Source organism: Schistocerca americana, chromosome 10 (genome assembly GCF_021461395.2).
Source record: "Schistocerca americana isolate TAMUIC-IGC-003095 chromosome 10, iqSchAmer2.1, whole genome shotgun sequence".
In the NCBI taxonomy this organism is placed as follows: domain Eukaryota; kingdom Metazoa; phylum Arthropoda; class Insecta; order Orthoptera; family Acrididae; genus Schistocerca; species Schistocerca americana.
The window spans coordinates 176,260,424-176,282,046 of record NC_060128.1 but is presented as its reverse complement, the minus strand read 5'-3'; the positions used below and the strand labels follow the sequence as shown (position 1 = coordinate 176,282,046).

At 43.9% G+C, this 21,623-nt stretch overlaps 1 protein-coding gene across 1 annotated transcript in view; it reads right to left on the bottom strand.

Moving 5' to 3' along the window:
- Positions 1-21,623, bottom strand: part of LOC124552415 (phosphoserine aminotransferase) — a 91,165-nt gene that overhangs the window by 18,665 nt on the left and 50,877 nt on the right. The window contains exons 4-7 of the mRNA XM_047126682.1: positions 15,610-15,725; positions 7,465-7,626; positions 3,801-3,895; positions 3,428-3,597 (exon numbers count right to left, since the gene is read on the bottom strand). Coding sequence (XP_046982638.1) covers positions 3,428-3,597; positions 3,801-3,895; positions 7,465-7,626; positions 15,610-15,725 — 543 coding nt within the window. The remainder of the gene's footprint in view (positions 1-3,427; positions 3,598-3,800; positions 3,896-7,464; positions 7,627-15,609; positions 15,726-21,623) is intronic.

The following is a 21,623-nucleotide window of genomic DNA, read 5'->3' as shown; positions in this document are numbered from 1 at the left end:
GAAGCTTTCTTTTGTTTCCATCATTGCTTCTCTGATGTACTGATTGAAAAGTAGGAGCAAAAGACTACATCCCTGTCTTATACCCTTTTAAACCAAGCACTTTGTTCTCGGTCATTCACTCTTATTATTCCCTCTAGGCTGTTGTACATATTGTATATTACCCATATTTCCCTGTAGTTTGCCCCCATTTTTCTCAGAATGTCAAACATCTTGCACCATTTCACACTGTGGAACGCTTTTTCCAGGTTGACAAATCCTGTGAACATGTCTTCATTTTTCTTTCGTCTTGCTTCCATTATCATCTGCAACATCAGAATTGCCCCTCTGTTGCCTTTAGGTTTCCTCAAGCCAAACTGGTTGTCATCTAACACATCCTTTTTTTCTTTCAATTCTGTGTGGCAGGTGGAACAGCTACCAAAATTCATTAGTGTTATTGGTTCAAATGGCTCTGAGCACTGTGGGACTTAACATCTGAGGTCATCAGTCCCCCAGAACTTAGAACTACTTAAACCTAACTAACTTAAGGACATCACACACATCCATGCCCGAGGCAGGATTTGAACCTGCGACCGTAGCGGTCGCGTGGTTCCAGACTGTAGTGCGTAGAACTGCTCGGCCACACCGGCCGGCTCATTAGTGTTATTCATATGTACAGTTGTTACCAGGCCTGGGGGGGATACAAGCGACTTGAACAGCATTAGACATTCAATGATCACTCTGAAGAGCACACAGATGTCTCTTGTCCATAAGAGACAGCATTACCACAACCCAACAGAGTTTGAAAGGGGCCTCATTGTAGGTCTCCATTTGTTATGTTGTATTTTAAGTTCCACACATTTTGAATGTTTGGTTTTGAAATGTACCATATGGATTTTTGTAGTGTTCAGTTTCAACCCATTTAACTGGAACCAGTTTTCTAAGGTATCCAGTGTGCTTACGATGGAGCTCAGAATTTTTTCTGAATCATCATCTTCAATTAAAACCGGAGGTATCATCTGCAAACAGAACTCACAGGGAATTTATATTTATAGGTAAGTCATTTACATAGAATAGGAACAGGATTGGCCCCAAAATGGAGCCTTGAGGCACACTTTGTGATACTATACTCCATTTAGAATAATAATTCATGGATGTGTGTGATGTCCTTAAGTTAGTTAGGTTTAAGTAGTTCTAAGTTCTGGGGGACTGATGACCTCAGATGTTAAGTCCCATAGTGCTCAGAGCCATTTGAACCAATAACACTAATGAATTTTGGTAGCTGTTCCACCTGCCACACTGAATTGAAAGAAAAGGATACTCTTTATTTTGTGTTGTGTTAGTATGATGTTAGCCAATTTCTCTAACTTGTAGATAAGCAAGTCATGGTTCACAGAGTCAAATGCTTTTGTGAGATCACAGGAGATACCTGCAACTTTACTCATCTAATCCAATGATTTGCCCATCTTTTCAATAAATTTATTCACTGCATCCACAGTATTTTTTCCTTGCTGAAATCCAAATTGGTTACTTATACTAATATCATATTTTACAATGAAGTTTCTGATCTGGTTGCAGCTACTTTCTCTACCACTTTCGACAGGACTGGAAGAATAGAAATAGGCCTATAGTTTGCCACATCATCCTTTGATCCTTTCTTGAACAGAGGTCTGACTTTGGAATACTTCAAAACATCAGGAAAGCACCCCCATTGAAAGTCTGCTGAGGAGGTTACTGATGTAGCAAGATGTCAGCTCTGACACTGACCAGTAGATTGGCATGTACGGGTATGCAGGCCCTCCTAGTAACGTAGTGTCAAGCCATCAAATTACACAGAGATTATGCTGTAAAATACGATTTTGTAACCAAAAGAGTGGGGAATATTACGGTGTGCTGGAACCCTGAATAAAACCATGCTGCTTTCAGGAAACTGAACACCCCTTGTATTTATTTTATGAGTTTCCCATTCTTGCCAGCCTGTGCTTTATTGTAACCACATCTGCTTTAACTCTGGTATCATAACAGCAAATTTCTGTCCTGTCAACAAGCTTTATATCTGTGTTTTTTAACAGTTATACATAAGCTGGAATGCTACTTGAATTAATACTTATTTAAAACTCAAACAATAAATGCTCCCATCCCCAGAAGGATGATATATCAATAAATATAAACTTATATATAAAAAATAAAGATGCTTTAATTTACCAAATGAGAAAGCACTGGTATGTTGACAGACACAATAAAATAAAAAACACACACACAAATATTCAAGCTTTCGCAATCCATGGTTGCTTCATCAGGAAGAGGGTAAGGAGTCATTCCAATACCGGGAGCGGAGAGACTTACCTTAGGGGGAAAAAAGGACAAGTATACACTCGCGCGCACACACACACACACACACACACACACACACACACACACACACATCCATCTGCACATATACAGACACAGGCAGACATATGTAAAGAGGTTGCGATGTCAGTTGAGGCGGAAGTACAGATGCAAAGATGTTGTTGAATGACAGGTGAGGTATGAGGGGCAGCAACTTGAAATTAGCGGAGGTTGAGGCCTGGTGGGTAACGGGAAGAGAGAATATATTGAAGGGCAAGTTCCCATCTCCAGAGTTCTGATAGGTTGGTGTCAGTGGGAAGCATCCAGATAACCCAGACGGTGTAACACTGTGCCAAGAAACTGACATGCCTACACTGTGAAGCCTTCTATGTGGGAATGACCAGCAACAAACTGTCCATTCACATGAACGGACACAGGCAGACAGTGTTTGTTGGTAATGAGGATCACCCTGTGGCTAAACATGCCTTGGTGCACAGCCAGCACATCTTGGCACAGTGTTACACCGTCCGGGTTATCTGGATACTTCCCACTGACACCAACCTATCTGAACTCCGGAGATGGGAATTTGCCCTTCAATATATTCTCTCTTCCCGTTACCCAACGGGCTTCAACCTCCGCTAATTTCAAGTTGCTGCCCCTCGTACCTCACCTGTAATTCAACAATATCTTTGCCTCTACACTTTCGCCTCAACTGACATCTCTGCCCAACCTCTTTGCATTTACATATGTCTGCCTGTGTCTGTATATGTGCAGATGGATGTGTGTGTGTGTGTGTGTGTGTGTGTGCGCGAGTGTATACCTGTCCTTTTTCCACCCTAAGGTAAGTCTTTCTGCTCCCGGGATTGGAATGACTCCTTACCCTCTCCCGTAAAAACCACATCCTTTTGTCTTTCCCTCTCCTTCCCTCTTTCCTGATGAAGTAACCATGGATTGCGAAAGCTTGAATATTTGTGTGTGTGTTTGTGTGTTTTTTATTTTATTGTGTCTATCAACATACCAGCGCTTTCCCATTTGGTAAGTTAAAGCATCTTTGTTTTTTATATATATTTTTCCCACGTGGAATGTTTCCCTCTATTATATTCAATAAATATAAACTTACGGATACATTGGGGGAGTATTGTGCACTGAATTGTCCTGTGCATTGATTTTGAAGTCCAGGATTGTTGGCACTATTGGCTGTGCCTTTCCTATGAGATCTTCACGGATTATCACCACTGTTACTCCTGATGTTCCAACATTCTTCTGGGCGCAGGCAAATATCACCCCAAACTGTTGCAAACACAAAAATAGTAGTTTAAAATATTACTTAATTTTTATTCTGTGGTTATTAAGTTCATAACTAATTCTCACTATGAGAAACTTCCTACATGGATAATAACGTTTCTGTCAGTCATTGCCATTCGTACGCATTCATTTGACATGTTACACCATCATATGAAAACATATTTCACAATCATTTATAATTTTTTTACCTTAGACACATCAAATTCTTCTGAAAGGAAGTTTGAAGACATATCACAGACAAGTGGGACACCTTTTGTGTCTGGAATGTACCTGAATTCGACACCTGAAAGCCAAGGAAAGAGATGGTTAAGTAGTAAAGTTTATTGTAAAAAATTATGGTTGTACAAAAATGATAAGACCAACAAAAGTAGCTAAAATTAGGCAGAAATGTAGCTGTAATAGACTGCAAGTAAAATATATATCATTGGGAATGAAGCACAATGACTGAGCAAGATGGGGCTGTGGTTTAGATTGCACTCAAATCTGGAGTAATCCAGGTTCAAATCTCTGTCCAGCCACCAAGATTTTGGATTTCTATGGTCTATCTAAATGACTTGGAGTTAACACTATGACAATCCCTTAACAAATTCTAATATATTGCTATAGTTTTAACTGGTATTTCCACTGTCCAATGTCGCAATTTCATGTTTTGCCATTCTGTTTTGTTTCCATTCAATGAATTTGGGCTAAACATACACATATTTAATTAATGAAAGGCCGCTCCAGTTGCTGATACATACTTCATTTAACTCCATGACTGGCTTTGGTCTTCACATACAGGGTGTTCAGAAATTCCCATACAAACTTCTGGGAGTTATAGAGAGGAATGAGTATATAATATTTTGAATTGGAGCCCATGTCCAGAAATGTACCTTTTCTGTGCTACAGCCATTTGAAACCATGTTGGTAACACAACCACTTTTACAAGTAATTGATTAGGCACGATCCAGTAAATTACTTGTTTTACTATTCCACTCACTAACAGCCAAAAAATTGCTCCTGTACTCATTGGCAGGTTTTCTTCAACATGATGTAGTGCAGCTTCTTCCAATTTGGGTGTGTGGCATCTCCTTGGAGGACCATATTCACACTTGGCAGTCAGAGACTGTTGTCAAATATGTGTAAGTCGCATTTGCATGAGTGTGTGTGTGTGTGTGTGTGTGTGTGTGTGTTGTCTAATTCTGATAAAGGCCTATTTAGCCGGGAGGTTCATCTGACCGCCTTTTGTTCTGCCTATCTGCAGCTCAGCATCTCCACTATATGGTGAGTAGCAACTATCCTTTTCATAGTATTGTCATTATTCCATCCTGGATTTTCCATCATTTGAAATGTGTTTCACTTCTACACACATCAAAAAAAGTTTTGCATCACCCCGGTTCCCAGAGCTCCTGAAGTTAGACATTGACTGTGGATATTGTCATAGACACAGTCCCTTTGACTGTTCAGACATGTCACTAAACCTGCCCAAAGATGTAAACAACCATGTACAACAATGTACGGAGGGGGTCCGACAGCCGATCAGTTCCAGTCATTCCACCAGGAAGGAGGTACATGGCACGTGTTGTCTGTTGTTCAATCATGCCTAGATGGTCAGGACCATGGTTTGATCACCTCCACATTGTTACTTTGCGGCAGGAAGGGCTCTCAACAATGAAAGTGTCCAGGTGTCTTGGAGTGAACCAAAGCAATGTTATTCAGACATGGAGGCGATACAGTGAGACAGGAACTATCAATCACATGCCTCGCTCAGGACGCCCAAGGGCTACTACTGCAGTGATTGACCTCTACCTACGAATTATGGCTCGGAGGAACCCTGACAGCAATGCCATGTTGAATAACTCTTTTTGTGCAGCCACAGGACATCATGTTATGACTCAGATTGAGCACAATAGGCTGCACAGTGCGCAACTTCACTCCAGACGTCCATCTTTGCAACCATGACACCAGGCAGCACGGTACAGATGGGCCCAACAATATGCCAAATGGATTGCTCATGATTAGCATCACGTTCTCTTCAATGATGAGTGTCACATATGCCTTCAACCAGACAACTGTCGGAGACATGTTTGGAGGCAACACGGTCAGGCTGAATGCCTTATACATACTGTCCAGCAAGTGCAGCAAGGTGGAGGTTCCCTGCAGTTTTGGGGTGGCATTATGTGGGGCCATCATACGCCGCTGGTGGTAAAAAAAAGGGCGCCGTAGTGGCTGTACGATACGTGAATGCCATCCTCTGGCCAATAGTGCAACCATATTGGCGAGGCATTCGTCTTCATGGATGACAATCCACGCCCCCATCATGCACATCTTGTGAATGACTTCCTTCAGGATAACAACATCGCTCAACTAGAGTGGCCAGCATGTTCTCCAGACACGAACCCCATCAAACATAGATTGGACAGGGCTGTTTATGGATGACTTGACCCACCAACCACTCTAAGGGATCCATGCCAAATCACTGTTGAGGAGTGGGACAATCTGGACCAACAGTGCGTTGATGAACTTGTGGATAGTATGCCACGATGAATACAGGCATGTATCAGTGCAAGAGGATGTACTATTGGGTATCAGAGGTACCGGTGTGTACAGTAATCTGGACCCCCCCCACCCCAGAAGGTGTTGCTGTATGGTGGTACAACATGCAATGTGCGGTTTTCATGAAGAATAAAAAAATTAAAAAGGGCATAAATGATGTTTATGTGGATCTCTATTCCATTTTTCTGCACAGGTTCCAGAATTCTCAGAACCGAATTGATGCAAAACTTTTTTTCGATGTGTGTGAATAGAAGCAATGCTCAGATTGCCCCTCTCCAATATGAGACTTGAGAGACCTTCAGCAGATTGAGAACAGGGGTGACAAGATGAAAGACTAATTTGAAGAAGTGGGGTGTCAATGATGCTGAGCTTTGTGAATGTGGGGCAAGGCACGACTCTCAACACTTGGTTTTCAGTAATCTGAGCAAAGGCTGATATGGAAGACTTGTTTGCAGCAAACAATAGTGCCAGTCTGCCTACTGAACATTGGACTCACAAAGCATGAAATTCTCACAATCAATAATTTCAGACTATAGTTTTAGAGTTATATTGTGGTTTAGTGGTTGTTAAAAAAACCTTGGATAAATAAATAACTTCTCATCTCATCCAGTATGTCTCCCCTGACCCCGGGTGCTGGGTGAGTTTTCCAAACTCTACCACTTTTCTTAAAGCTCATCAGTCCTTTTCCTTCACCCCTCTTCCTTCCCCTTCTGCCAGATGAAGGAGCCATTGGCTCTGAAGACTTGCATACATAATACCTTTATATGCGTATTCTCCTGCCACCACTTGGTGAGTAGATTTTTTTATCTACCCAATTACATTATATTTTCAAAACTTGATTATTTTTGTTGATATAACTTCTAAAATATGAGGCCCATTGTAAATTTTGATGGGTATCCTCTCCTCTTCACAGTAGCAGTGACATATTTCCAAAATGAAACAGAACACAGCAAAGCCGGTATCTCGTAGATTTTCTTTCCTCAGTTGAACTATGTTTCACACATTAAACACACCAGAGGTAGGAATGCTGTAGAATGTGTAATTTTGCAAGTTAAGATACAGGAGTCTCAAAGGCATATTACTTTATTCTGTTCATTGACAGTAAGCTTATAATAGTGTAGTCTGTATAAAGTTAACAATGGAAAAAATAAATAAATCTGGACGAATATCAACACTTCTAAAAACGGCAGATATAATAGTTACAAAAATGAATGCAAACTTCAGATTTCATTCATCACTTTGAAACTTTAAGAGTATGCCTACAGTTTCTAAAATGATGATACTTTTCCAATAATTAAAATTTCATCTCATACTAACCATGTATTGTCTCATTGGCACAATAATAAACATATGATGCATCTGGACTGAGCTTCCAAGTAGATTGGTTAGGGATGTCATTGTACGTATCCATCTTTGGCAGTACCATATTCACTTTTCCATACTTGGCTGCCTCTTTAGCTGCTTTGCTTGACCAGCTTCCTGCACAAGAGAAAAAAAAGATACATTTATTTCAAATCAGAATTAATAAGCACAATGCCCAAACTTTTTCCCTACAAAATTGATTCAAAATGTATTTTCCGTTACTTTTTTAATCCACAAACAAAGATCAAAAGAAAAACAATTTGCAACAAAAACTAATCCTAGCTGTTAGTTCTTTTCTCTGTGAAGATAGAGGGCTATGCAGAGAAATGATATACATTCACTCATCATATTCTGTAGGTCTCATCAAGAACAGAAACTTCAGGGATGTGGAATGAGTCATGGAATATACTAACAAAAGATAAGGAAATTACAGAAATTGAATCTTTTACGGTAAGCAACTACTACTTGAATGAATGGCCATCGCCAAGTTGTGGCAACTGCAAACTTCAATGTCGAGTTGCCGAAAATTCTGTGCACCACAACAGTAATAACTTCAATAGCTGCTTCACTATGCGGGCCATCTGGATACTCCCTTCCAGCACAAGTTTCTCTGGACTATGTTGGTGAGAATTGTCGCTCCAGCATATCTTGCCATCTCGCAGTCCACTCTTTCCCTGTCCAGACTGGCATTCTCTCTCTCTCTCTCTCTCTCTCTCTCTCTCTCTCTCTCCCCCCTCCCCCCTTTTTCCAACCCTCTTCTTTTCTCTTTCTCCCATGTCCCTCCCTTCATCTCCCTATCCATTCCTTCCCTCACTCCCCCACTCCCTCCCTCTACCTCTTATGTGTCTACCCTCTGAACTCCTTTTCTGTTGTTGTGCAGTCACTGAGTCATCTGTCAAAAGATCTGCCTCTCACTATACGCTGGTACACCCAACATACCTCATGCAGCCTTCCCTACCCCCTCCCCACTTCCATCTACCCAGCCAATGGCTCTCAGTAATCAATAGTCAATAGGGAGTCTTGTCACGGCCGCATGTCCATGGGGGCATCTATTTCACCCTCTTGCAGTGATATGTGTGTTGCCATCCTGGACATTACTTCCCTCTTGAGCATGGACCTAAAATCCTAATACAGACAAAACATTCCCAGTTGCCTGGTGTGTTCTCATGTGTGCTTTAAGTCACTGAAACCAACATTGTCAACTATCTTTTACCTTCATCTTCAAGTGGGTGTACCTCTCTTTGAAAGCATTTTTGGTCTTTGTCCATATGACCTTATCCACTGATTGTTTCTCACAGTTTGTCCTCATTTAGCAAAACCAGTCAATATAGTATAACTGACGAGGCTGAAGCTTTCTTTTGATTTCACTCACATTTAGCAGATGTAAACACAAACTGCATTAAACAATATATTTATATTTTTCTGTTAATATGGTATACAGGCTAAGTTTTTGTGACGTCTTTGTCTTTTGTTAATGTAGACCTTGACTCATTCCACATCCCTGACAGTTTTCCTTCTTGCTGGAACTACAAAACACAATGAATAGATGGAAAATAAGATGTACTGTAAACAAGCATCTGTTGGTACAGTTGGCAACCATTTTCTTGGAAAAATACCATATGTAATTGAGTAACACTCACTCACTCTCTATCTATCTCTCTATTTCATTCTCTCTCTCTAGCTGACACCCCCCACCACTGCCCAGCAGGTATTCATTTCACCAACTTTATATTAGAAATGAAAAATAAGCTATGTTTGTAGTGTAATACTGAAAAATTTCATTCCCATGTGTTCATGTAAACTCCTCCTAAATTATGAAACAAATTCTGTATGCTGTGCACAGCTGCTTCACATGTCTCCAACACACTTTTGTAATCGCCACCATGGCAACGCTTCTTCATAGCTCTACAGACACCTACTGTTTTTGCCTGCAGCCATTTGCACTTTACAGTTGAGAGCTGTCAAAAGTACTGTCAGATGTTGGGGATTTCCTTAAGTTTACTCAACTCTAGTAATGTCCTAGTAGTAGAGAATAATTATATTAAAACTTCATGCATCATGTGACATTTTTTCACACATCTCAATGTTTATGACTCATATCTCCTGATCTTTGTGTCATACAATGACATAATATTTTAGGTACCTTCAGTGGCATATATGGATACTGTCTGCAATATGTGTTGCAAATGGAGTTAATAGCAATAAGTGATAAATTTAAACATCATGTGCAATTCAATAGTTTTTCATGCATCTCATTGTTTATGATGTCACACTTCCTGAACTAAGATAAGTTGATGGTTCTTACCGCCACACCAATTGCTGCTTGACAGTAATGGCTATGTGTACCAAGTTCCACTGAAATCGGCTCAGCTGTTTACACACACACACACACACACACACACACACACACACACACACATACAGGCGTCCAGCGTTAAAATGTCTATGAATACTAGCTGAGTACTATCTAACCATGATATTATTCACTTGTCTTCCTGTGGCCATTGTCAGAAACACACGGTCACATTACAGTAAACAAGTACGGTCTTAACTAAGGAAAATACATTGCAGTGTGAATGATTTAAAGGTAGCTGTGAACGTATGAGGGTTGATCCAAAAGTAAGATTCCCAAAGAGCTCCAACTGCACGGGAAGGTGCTAGTGAAATCCGTTAAAATTGCTGTGCACCGCTGTTCCCCCACTCTCGATTCCGCATGGCTGGGCTTTGTTGCCCTGTCAGTATTGGCTCAGCAAGTGTCCATTGATGTAGGTGCTCATTTTTGAACCTGCCAAGTACGAGATTCAGTCCATAATTTGGTTTTTGCAAGTAAAAGGAACTCCACTCATGCATATTCACTGTCTGTTGACACATGTGTATGGCAACAAGTATATGTCTGTTCAACATGTTCAAAAATGATGCAGGGAATTTAGTGCTGGTCAAAAAGTGGTCCACAATGAGGAATGGAGTGGAAGACCTTCAGTTTTGGAGGCGGTTATCAAGATGGTCCAATGTGAAGTGCTTCAAAACAGGAGGTTCACCATCTGTGAGCCTGTTGCTCAGATTCCTGAGAGTTCTTACACTACAGTTGAAAGAGCTTTGACAGAAAAATTGGGGTATCACCTTGATAGGTACAGTGCATGCTGACAGCAGAACACAAGGAAAAATGCCTTCACTCTGCTCACCAGTTTATTCAAGAGTGTCAAGAAGATAAGGAAGGGTTTCTGGACTCCATTATTACAAGAGACGAAATCTGGGTGTTTCATTTCACTCCCATAATGAAAGAAAAATCTAAACAATGGCATCACTCAGGGACATCAGTCGCGAGGAAGTTCAAACAAACTCCTTCTGCTGACAATGTCATGGCCACTATGTTTTGAGATCATAGGGGACACTGGTGTTCAATTTCATGGACCCTGGGACAACGACCTCTCAGACAGTCATTGTGAAACACTACGAAAACTCAAGGGAGCTCTCCAGAGCCGCCAGAGAGGATGACTGACAGAAAGTGTAACACTACTCCACTATAACACCTGACCTCATGTCTCCCGCCAAACCCAAGAAGTTTTGACAAACTTTGGTTGGACTGTCATGCCCCTCCCACCTTACAGTCCAGACCTCACACATAGTGATTATCACTTGTTCCCCAAGTCAAAGGAACACTTGGGTGGCCCCAGACCTCACACATAGTGATTATCACTTGTTCCCCAAGTCAAAGGAACACTTGGGTGGCCAATGCTTCCAGAGCAGTGATGAAGTCAAGGAAGAGGTAGGTAGTGGAGTTCTATGACATGGGGATACAAAAATTGAAGGGTCATCTACAAAAATGGGACTTGATACGCTTGGGCATTAAGTCAAACAGAGCTTGGATGGGGTGTACAGGTACAGCTGCCCATGCAGCTTCAACACAATACCACAGATCACCAAGAGTAGTGACTGGCACATTGTGATGAGCCAGTTGCTCGGCCACCATTGACCAGACGGTTTCAATTGGTGAGAGATCTGGAGAATATGCTGGCCAGGGTAGCAGTTGAACATTTTCTGTATCCAGAAAGGCCCGTACAGGACCTGCAACATGCGCTCGTGTATTATCCTGATGAAATGTAGGGTTTCGCAGGGATCGAATGAAGGGTAGAGCCATGGGTCGTAACACATCTGAAATGTAACGTACACAGTTCAAAGTGCTGTCAATGCGAACAACAGGTGACCGAGACATGTAACCAATGGCACCCCATACCATCACACCAGGTGATACGCCAATATGGCGATGACGAATATACGCTCCCAATGTGCGTTCGCCGCGATGTCGCCAACACGGATGCGACAATCATGATGCTGTAAACAGAACCTGGAAACAGAACCTGGATTCATCCGAAAAAATGATGTTTTGCCATTCATGCACCTAGGTTCGTCGTTGAGTACACCATCGCAGGCGCTCCTGCCTGTGATGCAGCGTCAAGGGTAACTGCAGCCACGGTCTCCGAGCTGATAGTGCATGCTGCTGCAAACGTCATCGAACTGTTTGTGCAGGTGGTTGTTGTCTTGCAAACGTCCCCATCCGTTGACTCAGGGATCGAGACACGGCTGCACAATCCTTTACAGCCATGCGGATAAGATGCCTTTCATCTCGACCGCTAGTGATACGAGGCCATTAGGATCCAGGACGGTATTCTGTATTACATTCCTCAACCCACCAATTCCATATTCTGCTAACAGCCATTGGATCTCCACCAATGTGAGCAGCAATGTTGCAATACGATAAACCGCAATCGCGATAGGCTACAATCCAACCTTTATCAAAATCAGAAATGTGATGGTACGCATTTCTTCTCCTTACACGAGGCACCACAACAATGTTTCACCAGGAAACGCCGGTCAACTGCTGTTTGTGTATTTAGAAATTGGTTGGAAACTTTCCTCATCTCAGCACGTTGTAGGTGTCGCCACCAGCGCCAACCTTGTGTGAATGCTCTGAAAAGCTAATCATTTGCATATCACAGCATCTACTTCCAGTCGGTTAAATTTCACATCTGTAGCACGTCGTCTTCGTGGTGTAGCAATTTAAATGGCCAGTAGTGTATTTTGAATAGAGTTAGTAGCAAAGAAGTAATACATTTATACGTCACACATGATATGGCAGTTTCTCAGGCACCTCAGAGTTTACGACATAATAGATCCTGAAATATGAGTTGTACAATGATAAATTTTGCTGTTTTATTCAGTGGTATATTTGAATACTATCTGCAAAATGAGTCATGACTACAATCTACATCTACATCTAAATCTACATTTACATATATACTCCGCTAACCACCGAGCAGTTTGTGGCGGAGGGCACAATTTGCACCAAAGACATAGTTCCCCCCCTCTGTTCCACTCGTGGACCCCGCAAGGGAAAAAAAATTGTCTGAATGCCTCAGTACGAGATCTAATTTCCCTTATCTTTGAATGGTGATCATTGTGCGATTTGAAAGTTGGTGGTAATAATATACGCTCTACATCCTCAGCAAAGATCAGATTGCAGAATTTAGTGAGCAGCCCCTTCCATTTAGCGTGTCATCTATCTGCAAGTGTGTCCCACTTCAAACTTTCTATGAGATTTTTAACGTTCTTGTGATGGCTAAATATACCAGTCATGAATCTTGCTGCTCTTCTTTGGACCTTCTCAATCTCCTGAATCAGACCCAACAGGTAAAGGTCCCATACAGACGAGCAATACTCTAATACTGGACGAACTCAAGTATTGTAAGCAATTTCCTTTGTTGAAGGACTGCATCACCTCAGGATTCTACCAATATACCACAATCTAGAGTTTGCCTTCCTCATTACTTGTGTAATCTGATCATTCCATCTGAGATCATTTCGAATAGTCACACCCAGATACTTGACGGATGTTACCGCTTCCAAAGACTGGGCATTTATTTAGTACTCGCACAGTAATGGCGATTTTCATCTTGTTATACACAGGAGGTTACACTTACTAATATTGAGAGATAACTGCCAGTCATTACACCACACATTTATTTCCTGCAAATCCTCACTGATTCGTTCACAACGTTCATGTGATACTACTTTCCTGTAGACTACAGCATCATCGGCAAACAGTCTAATGCCACTGTCAATACCATCAACCAGATTGTTTATGTAAATCGTAAAAAGCAGTGGACCTATTATGCTACCATGGGGCACACCTGAAGTTACACTTGTTTCTGTTGAAGTCACGCCATTCAGGATGACATACTGCTCCCTGTCAGTTAGAAAACTTTCTATCTAATCGCATATGTCATCGGATAGATCTTAAGTGCGCACTTTTTGGACCAAGTGACAGTGCGAAACTGAGTTGAATGCCTTTCGAAAGTCAAGAAATATGGCATCAACCTGGGAGATGGTATCTAGAGCCTGTTGTATATCATACACAAAGAGGGCCTGCTGTGTCTCTCATGACTGCTGTTTCCTAAAACCGTGCTGGTTTCTGCAGATGAACTTCTCAGAGTCTAGAAAGGTCATTATGTCTGAACAAAAAATATGTTCCATGATTCTACAACAATTCGATGTGAGTGAAACTGGCCGGGAATTATGTGCACCCGATTTTCTACCTTTTCTATAGATTGCTATGACCTGGGCCTTCTTCCAGTCCCATGGATCTTTCTGCTGTTCCAATGATCTCTGATAGATGATGGATAAGAATGGTGCTACATTTGTAGCATAGTCAACATGAGTGAGTAGTAAAGAAGTAATAAACTAAAACAGCATGCTTCATGCAGCAGTTTTACTGCATGAATAGCTAAATCGTAGTAAGCAACACACTTTTTTACTTTTTTAATTTTTTGGGGGTTGTCAGTTTTGTAGAGGCTTTACATTATGTGGAAAGTTTGTGTTCTCATTCTCAAATACTGAATGTCTAAAGTAAGTCACGTCTGCAGCTCGTGGTCTATTGGCTAATTTTGCCGCCTCTGGATCACTGGATCCCAGGTTCGATTCCCGCCCAGGTTGGGGATTTTCTCTGCCCGGAGACTGGGTGTTTATGTTGTCCTCATCATTTCATCATCATCATCATCATCATCATCATCATCTGTGGCAGTGGCTATGCTGTACTGTGAAAAAAAATTGGACTGTGTAAAAATTGGGACTTTGTACGGGCACTGATGACCGCGCAGTTGAGTGCTCCACAAACCAAAAAATCACCATCATCATCATCATCATCATCATCATCATCATCACATTCACATGTCATGGGCTATGCTGCCTTTTCAACCCTGCCCATTTGATACGTAAGTGGTTCTCACCGCCACACAGATTCTTTCCAGACCGTAAGTCATATGTATATCAAGTTTAGTGGAAATTGGTCTATTGGTTTAGGAGATGTGGAACAAATATACATTCTTACATACATACGCAATAAGTACATATATTCTTATAAATATACACAAATTTAGCTGGTACAAGCACAAATAGGGATAAAAAGTAAAGTGATTGTGTATTGTTAATACTGTTGTGGTTCTTTTGTTATTGTATGACTTGCCTATTCCACATACCTGAAGGTTCTGCTTCCCAGTATGACCTTCAGAATACAATGAATGACTGAATCAATGAATGAATGACAATACTCCTTGCCAATAAATTGGTGAGGGACTAATAAATGTAATCATACAGTTGTCTAAGACAGTTCCTCCACCTCTCGGTATCATCAGTTTGAGACAATCAGATCATAGCACATAATATCATAAATCCTAAAATTTGTAAGCAACACATCTTTCATATGTTATTGTGTATATGACACACTGGGGAAAACCATCACCTTTTCTCACAAGCCTGGTTTCGACACTACATGTTGTAACTTAATTTATAGATTGAAAGCTGCTCATGGAGGTTTGAATATTGTACAGTAAGCCTACAACCTTGTGTAATAATACCACATACATTAATACATGGAGAAAATGTATCTCAGAGTAATAGACTTTTATGGATGTAATACTTGTAAAGTTCATGACTCCTTTTGACTATGAGATTGGTGATAGTGTTACAGTGAAATATAAATAAGGAAATAAGTTCTGAATTTGGAATGTTCGTGTCACATTACACAATACTGTTCTTGTAACTTACCAGTCACAATGTAATCAGCACTTCCACCGGCTGGCATGAGGTTCATTGGAACTGCTGAAAATATACCTGTTGCGCCACCTTGTAGGAAAAGTATTTTGTAATTATCTGGTACTTTTCTGCAAAGAAACAAAACATCATCCTAGTAATACACATTATCAATGCAATTAAGAAAACTGAACATAATCATAAGGGATCTCTTTCCTATTATCTACTAATATATTACTGTTGTTTCTGTAGTTAACTTATCAGAACTGTATTTATTTTCTTATTTTGTTCATTTAAGTTCATTATATTGTTCTTTGTTGATTACATTTACTCTGATGTTGTCTCTTTCCAACTGACTTAAGTTTTTCAACATTTTATAGGGAAAATTCTACCTTCCATGTACATTATGTTCAACGTTCAACACTAGAATTAATGTAATCAGTAAAGAACAATGGATAAAACATTATAAAAAATTATGGTACAATAAAACCACTGCAACAAATGAGGAATATCATTTTAAAAATATTATATCTATCAATGAACAAAACTAACTTTGATGTTTCAAATTTTATTGTGTCCAACATTTACTGTTCACAAAGCTGATTAGTTTCTGTGCTGAGCTGATTGTACTGTCAAAGAGTGCATTTCTCTCGACAATGCTACATATTCAATAATGTCAGTTATCTTTCACTTGTGAGTTGTTTGTAAGAGAACAGCTCTTTTGTTGATGGAGAAAGAAACTGCTGTAGGTGGTAATTCAAGTGGAATCCAAAAGAGGGAAAATAAAATAAAAAAGGACTATCAATTTAAATCACCATACAGTAGAGTGAGTGAAGCAAAGAATAGTGATGTGAGTAATTTGCTATGCTAATGTTTTGGGATGACAGATGGAGTGTAGGAGATTTAGATTATTGATGCAGTTCCTATGATAATTAGTAATGAGACAGAAGTTGGTATGTCAGTTTGTGGTTGCTAGGAAGAGTCAGAAGACTTGCACCAAAATTGAAGAGAAACTGATAGAGCGGCAATTTTGAACATTCTATAAATAAAAATGTTTAACCAGAAGATTTAGATTTTGGATTAACAGTTTTGTTTAATGACAACACAAACAAGTATTTAAATACAGAATTGAAGTGGAAAGACATTATGAATTGTTCATCAAAATGATTAATGTGAATCTTTCAATATTGTAATAACATGGTTTTAAAAAATATGTTAGTATGATATAAATCCTATTTAAGTCAACTGGCAGTGAGAAGGCCTTTATGAACACACTGTTATGTTTCTGTTGTGAAAAATATAATTTTGTATTAAAAGATAATGTTCTTCTATAATAATAATAATAAAAATTATTAGTTAGTTATGAATTTACATTACTAATCATTTTTTTATTTGTACATTTTACAAATTATTGGATCAGAACATATTAAATCCAACACATTTTCCTTAAATTTGAAGAAAACAACTGCAAATTGATTTTCCTTCGTACTTCTTACGTTGGACTACCACCACACAAATGATACAGTTCAGCCTCTCAAAGCCTCTACAGTGCATTTTTGTTGCAAGATGGGACACTGGGCTTCCCTGGCATGCCTCAAGGCACCTCCTTCACTAACATCAGTGCCTCCCTCCCTGACGCAGATACCTCCCATACTGACACGGGTGCTCTCACCCTGATGCACTCGCCTCCTACACTGACACGGGCACGTCCTACACTGATGAAAATGCCTCCTGCGTTGACACAGATGCCTCCCATCCTGACACAGACACTTCCCGCACCGACACGGGTGCCCCCTACCCTGATGCAGATACCTCCTGCACTGACACGAGCACCTCCCACCCCGACGCAGATGCTTCCTGTACTGACACGGATGCCTCCCGTCCTGATGCACTTACCTCCTTCACCGACACGGGCACCCCTTACCCTGCTGAATATGCCTACTGCACTGACACAGATGTGTCCCACCCTGATGCAGAGCCTCCTGCACCAACACGGGTGCCTTCCATCCTGACACAGACACCTCCTGTACCAACACGGGTGCCTCCCGCCCTGATACAAATGCCTCCTGCACCCACTCAGAAGCCACCCACCTTGACGCAGATACCTTCTGCACTGACTTGGACGCCTCCCATCTTGATGCAGATGCCCCCTGCACTGACTTGTACACCACCCATCCTGATGCAGATGCCTCCTTCACCGACTTGGACACCTCCCATCCTGATGCAAATATTTCCTGCACCGACACGGGCACCTCCCACCCTGACGCAGATGCCTCCTGTACTGACACGGGTGCCTCCCGTCCTGATGCACTTGCCTCCTTCACCGACACGGGCACCCCTTACCCTGATGAATATGCCTACTGCACTGACACAGATGTGTCCCACCCTGATGCAGAGCCTCCTGCACCGACACGGGTGCCTTCCATCCTGACACAGACACCTCCTGTACCAACACGGGTGCCTCCCGCCCTGATACAAATGCCTCCTGCACCCACTCAGAAGCCACCCACCTTGACGCAGATACCTTCTGCACTGACTTGGACGCCTCCCATCTTGATGCAGATGCCCCCTGCACTGACTTGTACACCACCCATCCTGATGCAGATGCCTCCTTCACTGACTTGGACACCTCCCATCCTGATGCAAATATTTCCTGCACCGACACGGGCACCTCCCACCCTGACGCAGATGCCTCCTGTACTGACACGGGTGCCTCCCGTCCTGATGCACTTGCCTCCTTCACCGACACGGGCACCCCTTACCCTGATGAATATGCCTACTGCACTGACACAGATGTGTCCCACCCTGATGCAGAGCCTCCTGCACCGACACGGGTGCCTTCCATCCTGACACAGACACCTCCTGTACCAACACGGGTGCCTCCCGCCCTGATACAAATGCCTCCTGCACCCACTCAGAAGCCACCCACCTTGACGCAGATACCTTCTGCACTGACTTGGACGCCTCCCATCTTGATGCAGATGCCCCCTGCACTGACTTGTACACCACCCATCCTGATGCAGATGCCTCCTTCACTGACTTGGACACCTCCCATCCTGATGCAAATATTTCCTGCACCGACACGGGCACCTCCCACCCTGACGCAGATGCCTCCTGTACTGACACGGGTGCCTCCCGTCCTGATGCACTTGCCTCCTTCACCGACACGGGCACCCCTTACCCTGAAGAATATGCCTACTGCACTGACACAGATGTGTCCCACCCTGATGCAGAGCCTCCTGCACCGACACGGGTGCCTTCCATCCTGACACAGACACCTCCTGTACCAACACGGGTGCCTCCCGCCCTGATACAAATGCCTCCTGCACCCACTCAGAAGCCACCCACCTTGACGCAGATACCTTCTGCACTGACTTGGACGCCTCCCATCTTGATGCAGATGCCCCCTGCACTGACTTGTACACCACCCATCCTGATGCAGATGCCTCCTTCACTGACTTGGACACCTCCCATCCTGATGCAAATATTTCCTGCACCGACACGGGCACCTCCCACCCTGACGCAGATGCCTCCTGTACTGACACGGGTGCCTCCCGTCCTGATGCACTTGCCTCCTTCACCGACACGGGCACCCCTTACCCTGATGAATATGCCTACTGCACTGACACAGATGTGTCCCACCCTGATGCAGAGCCTCCTGCACCGACACGGGTGCCTTCCATCCTGACACAGACACCTCCTGTACCAACACGGGTGCCTCCCGCCCTGATACAAATGCCTCCTGCACCCACTCAGAAGCCACCCACCTTGACGCAGATACCTTCTGCACTGACTTGGACGCCTCCCATCTTGATGCAAATGCCCCCTGCACTGACTTGTACACCACCCATCCTGATGCAGATGCCTCCTTCACTGACTTGGACACCTCCCATCCTGATGCAAATATTTCCTGCACCGACACGGGCACCTCCCACCCTGACGCAGATGCCTCCTGTACTGACACGGGTGCCTCCCGTCCTGATGCACTTGCCTCCTTCACCGACACGGGCACCCCTTACCCTGATGAATATGCCTACTGCACTGACACAGATGTGTCCCACCCTGATGCAGAGCCTCCTGCACCGACACGGGTGCCTTCCATCCTGACACAGACACCTCCTGTACCAACACGGGTGCCTCCCGCCCTGATACAAATGCCTCCTGCACCCACTCAGAAGCCACCCACCTTGACGCAGATACCTTCTGCACTGACTTGGACACCTCCCATCCTGATGCAAATACCTCCTGCACCGACACGGGCACCTCCCACCCTGATGCAGATGCCTCCTGTACTGACACGGGTGCCTCCCGTCCTGATGCACTTGCCTCCTTCACCGACACAGGCACCCCTTACCCTGATGAATATGCCTACTATAATGACACAGACACCTCCCACCCTGATGCAGAGCTTCCTGCACCAACACGGGTGCCTTCCATCCCGACACAGACACCTCCTACACCAACACGGGTGCCTCCCACCCTGACGCAAATGCCTCCTGCACCAACTCGGAAGCCACCCACCTTGACGCAGATGCCTTCTGCACTGGCTTGGACGCCTCCCATCCTGATGCAGATGCCTCCTTCACTGACTTGGACGCCTGCCATCCTGATGCAGATGCCTCCTTCACTGACTTGGACGCCTCCCATCCTGATGCAGATGCCTCCTTCACTGACTTGCACACCTCCCATCCTGATGCAAATACCTCCTGCACCGACACGGGCACCTCCCACCCTGACGCAGATGCCTCCTGTACTGACACGGGTGCCTCCCGTCCTGATGCACTTGCCTCCTTCACCGACACGGGCACCCCTTACCCTGATGAATATGCCTACTACAACGACACAGACACCTCCCACCCTGACGCAGAGCTTCCTGCACCAACACGGGTGCCTCCCACCCTGACGCAAATGCCTCCTGCACCAACTCGGAAGCCACCCACCTTGACGCAGATGCCTTCTGCACTGACTTGGACGCCTCCCATCCTGATGCAGATGCCTCCTTCACTGACTTGGATGCCTCCCATCCTGATGCAGATGCCTCCTTCACTGACTTGGACACCTCCCATCCTGATGCAAATACCTCCTGCACCGACACGGGCACCTCCCACCCTGATGCAGATGCCTCCTGTACTGACACGGGTGCCTCCCGTCCTGATGCACTTGCCTCCTTCACCAACACAGGCACCCCTTACCCTGATGAATATGCCTACTATAATGACACAGACACCTCCCACCCTGATGCAGAGCTTCCTGCAGCAACACGGGTGCCTTCCATCCCGACACAGACACCTCCTACACCAACACGGGTGCCTCCCACCCTGACGCAAATGCCTCCTGCACCAACTCGGAAACCACCCACCTTGACGCAGATGCCTCCTTCACTGACTTGGACGCCTCCCATGTTGATGCAGATGCCTCCTTCACTGACTTGGACGCCTCCCATCCTGATGCAGATGCCTCCTTCACTGACTTGGACGCCTCCCATCCTGATGCAGATGCCTCCTTCACTGACTTGGACACCTCCCATCCTGATGCAAATACCTCCTGCACCGACACGGGCACCTCCCACCCTGACGCAGATGCCTCCTGTACTGACACGGGTGCCTCCCGTCCTGATGCATTTGCCTCCTTCACCAACACAGGCACCCCTTACCCTGATGAATATGCCTACTACAACGACACAGACACCTCCCACCCTGACGCAGAGCTTCCTGCACCAACACGGGTGCCTTCCATCCCGACACAGACACCTCCTACACCAACACGGGTGCCTCCCACCCTGACGCAAATGCCTCCTGCACCAACTCGGAAGCCACCAACCGTGACGCAGATGCCTTCTGCACTGACTAGGACACCTGACATCCCAACGCAGATGCCTCCTGCACTGACTTGGACGCCTCGCATCCTGATGCAGATGCCTCCTGCACTGACTTGGACACCTCCCATCCTGATGCAGATGCCTCCTTCACTGACTTGGACACCTCCCATCCTGATGCAAATACCTCCTGCACCGACACGGGCACCTCCCA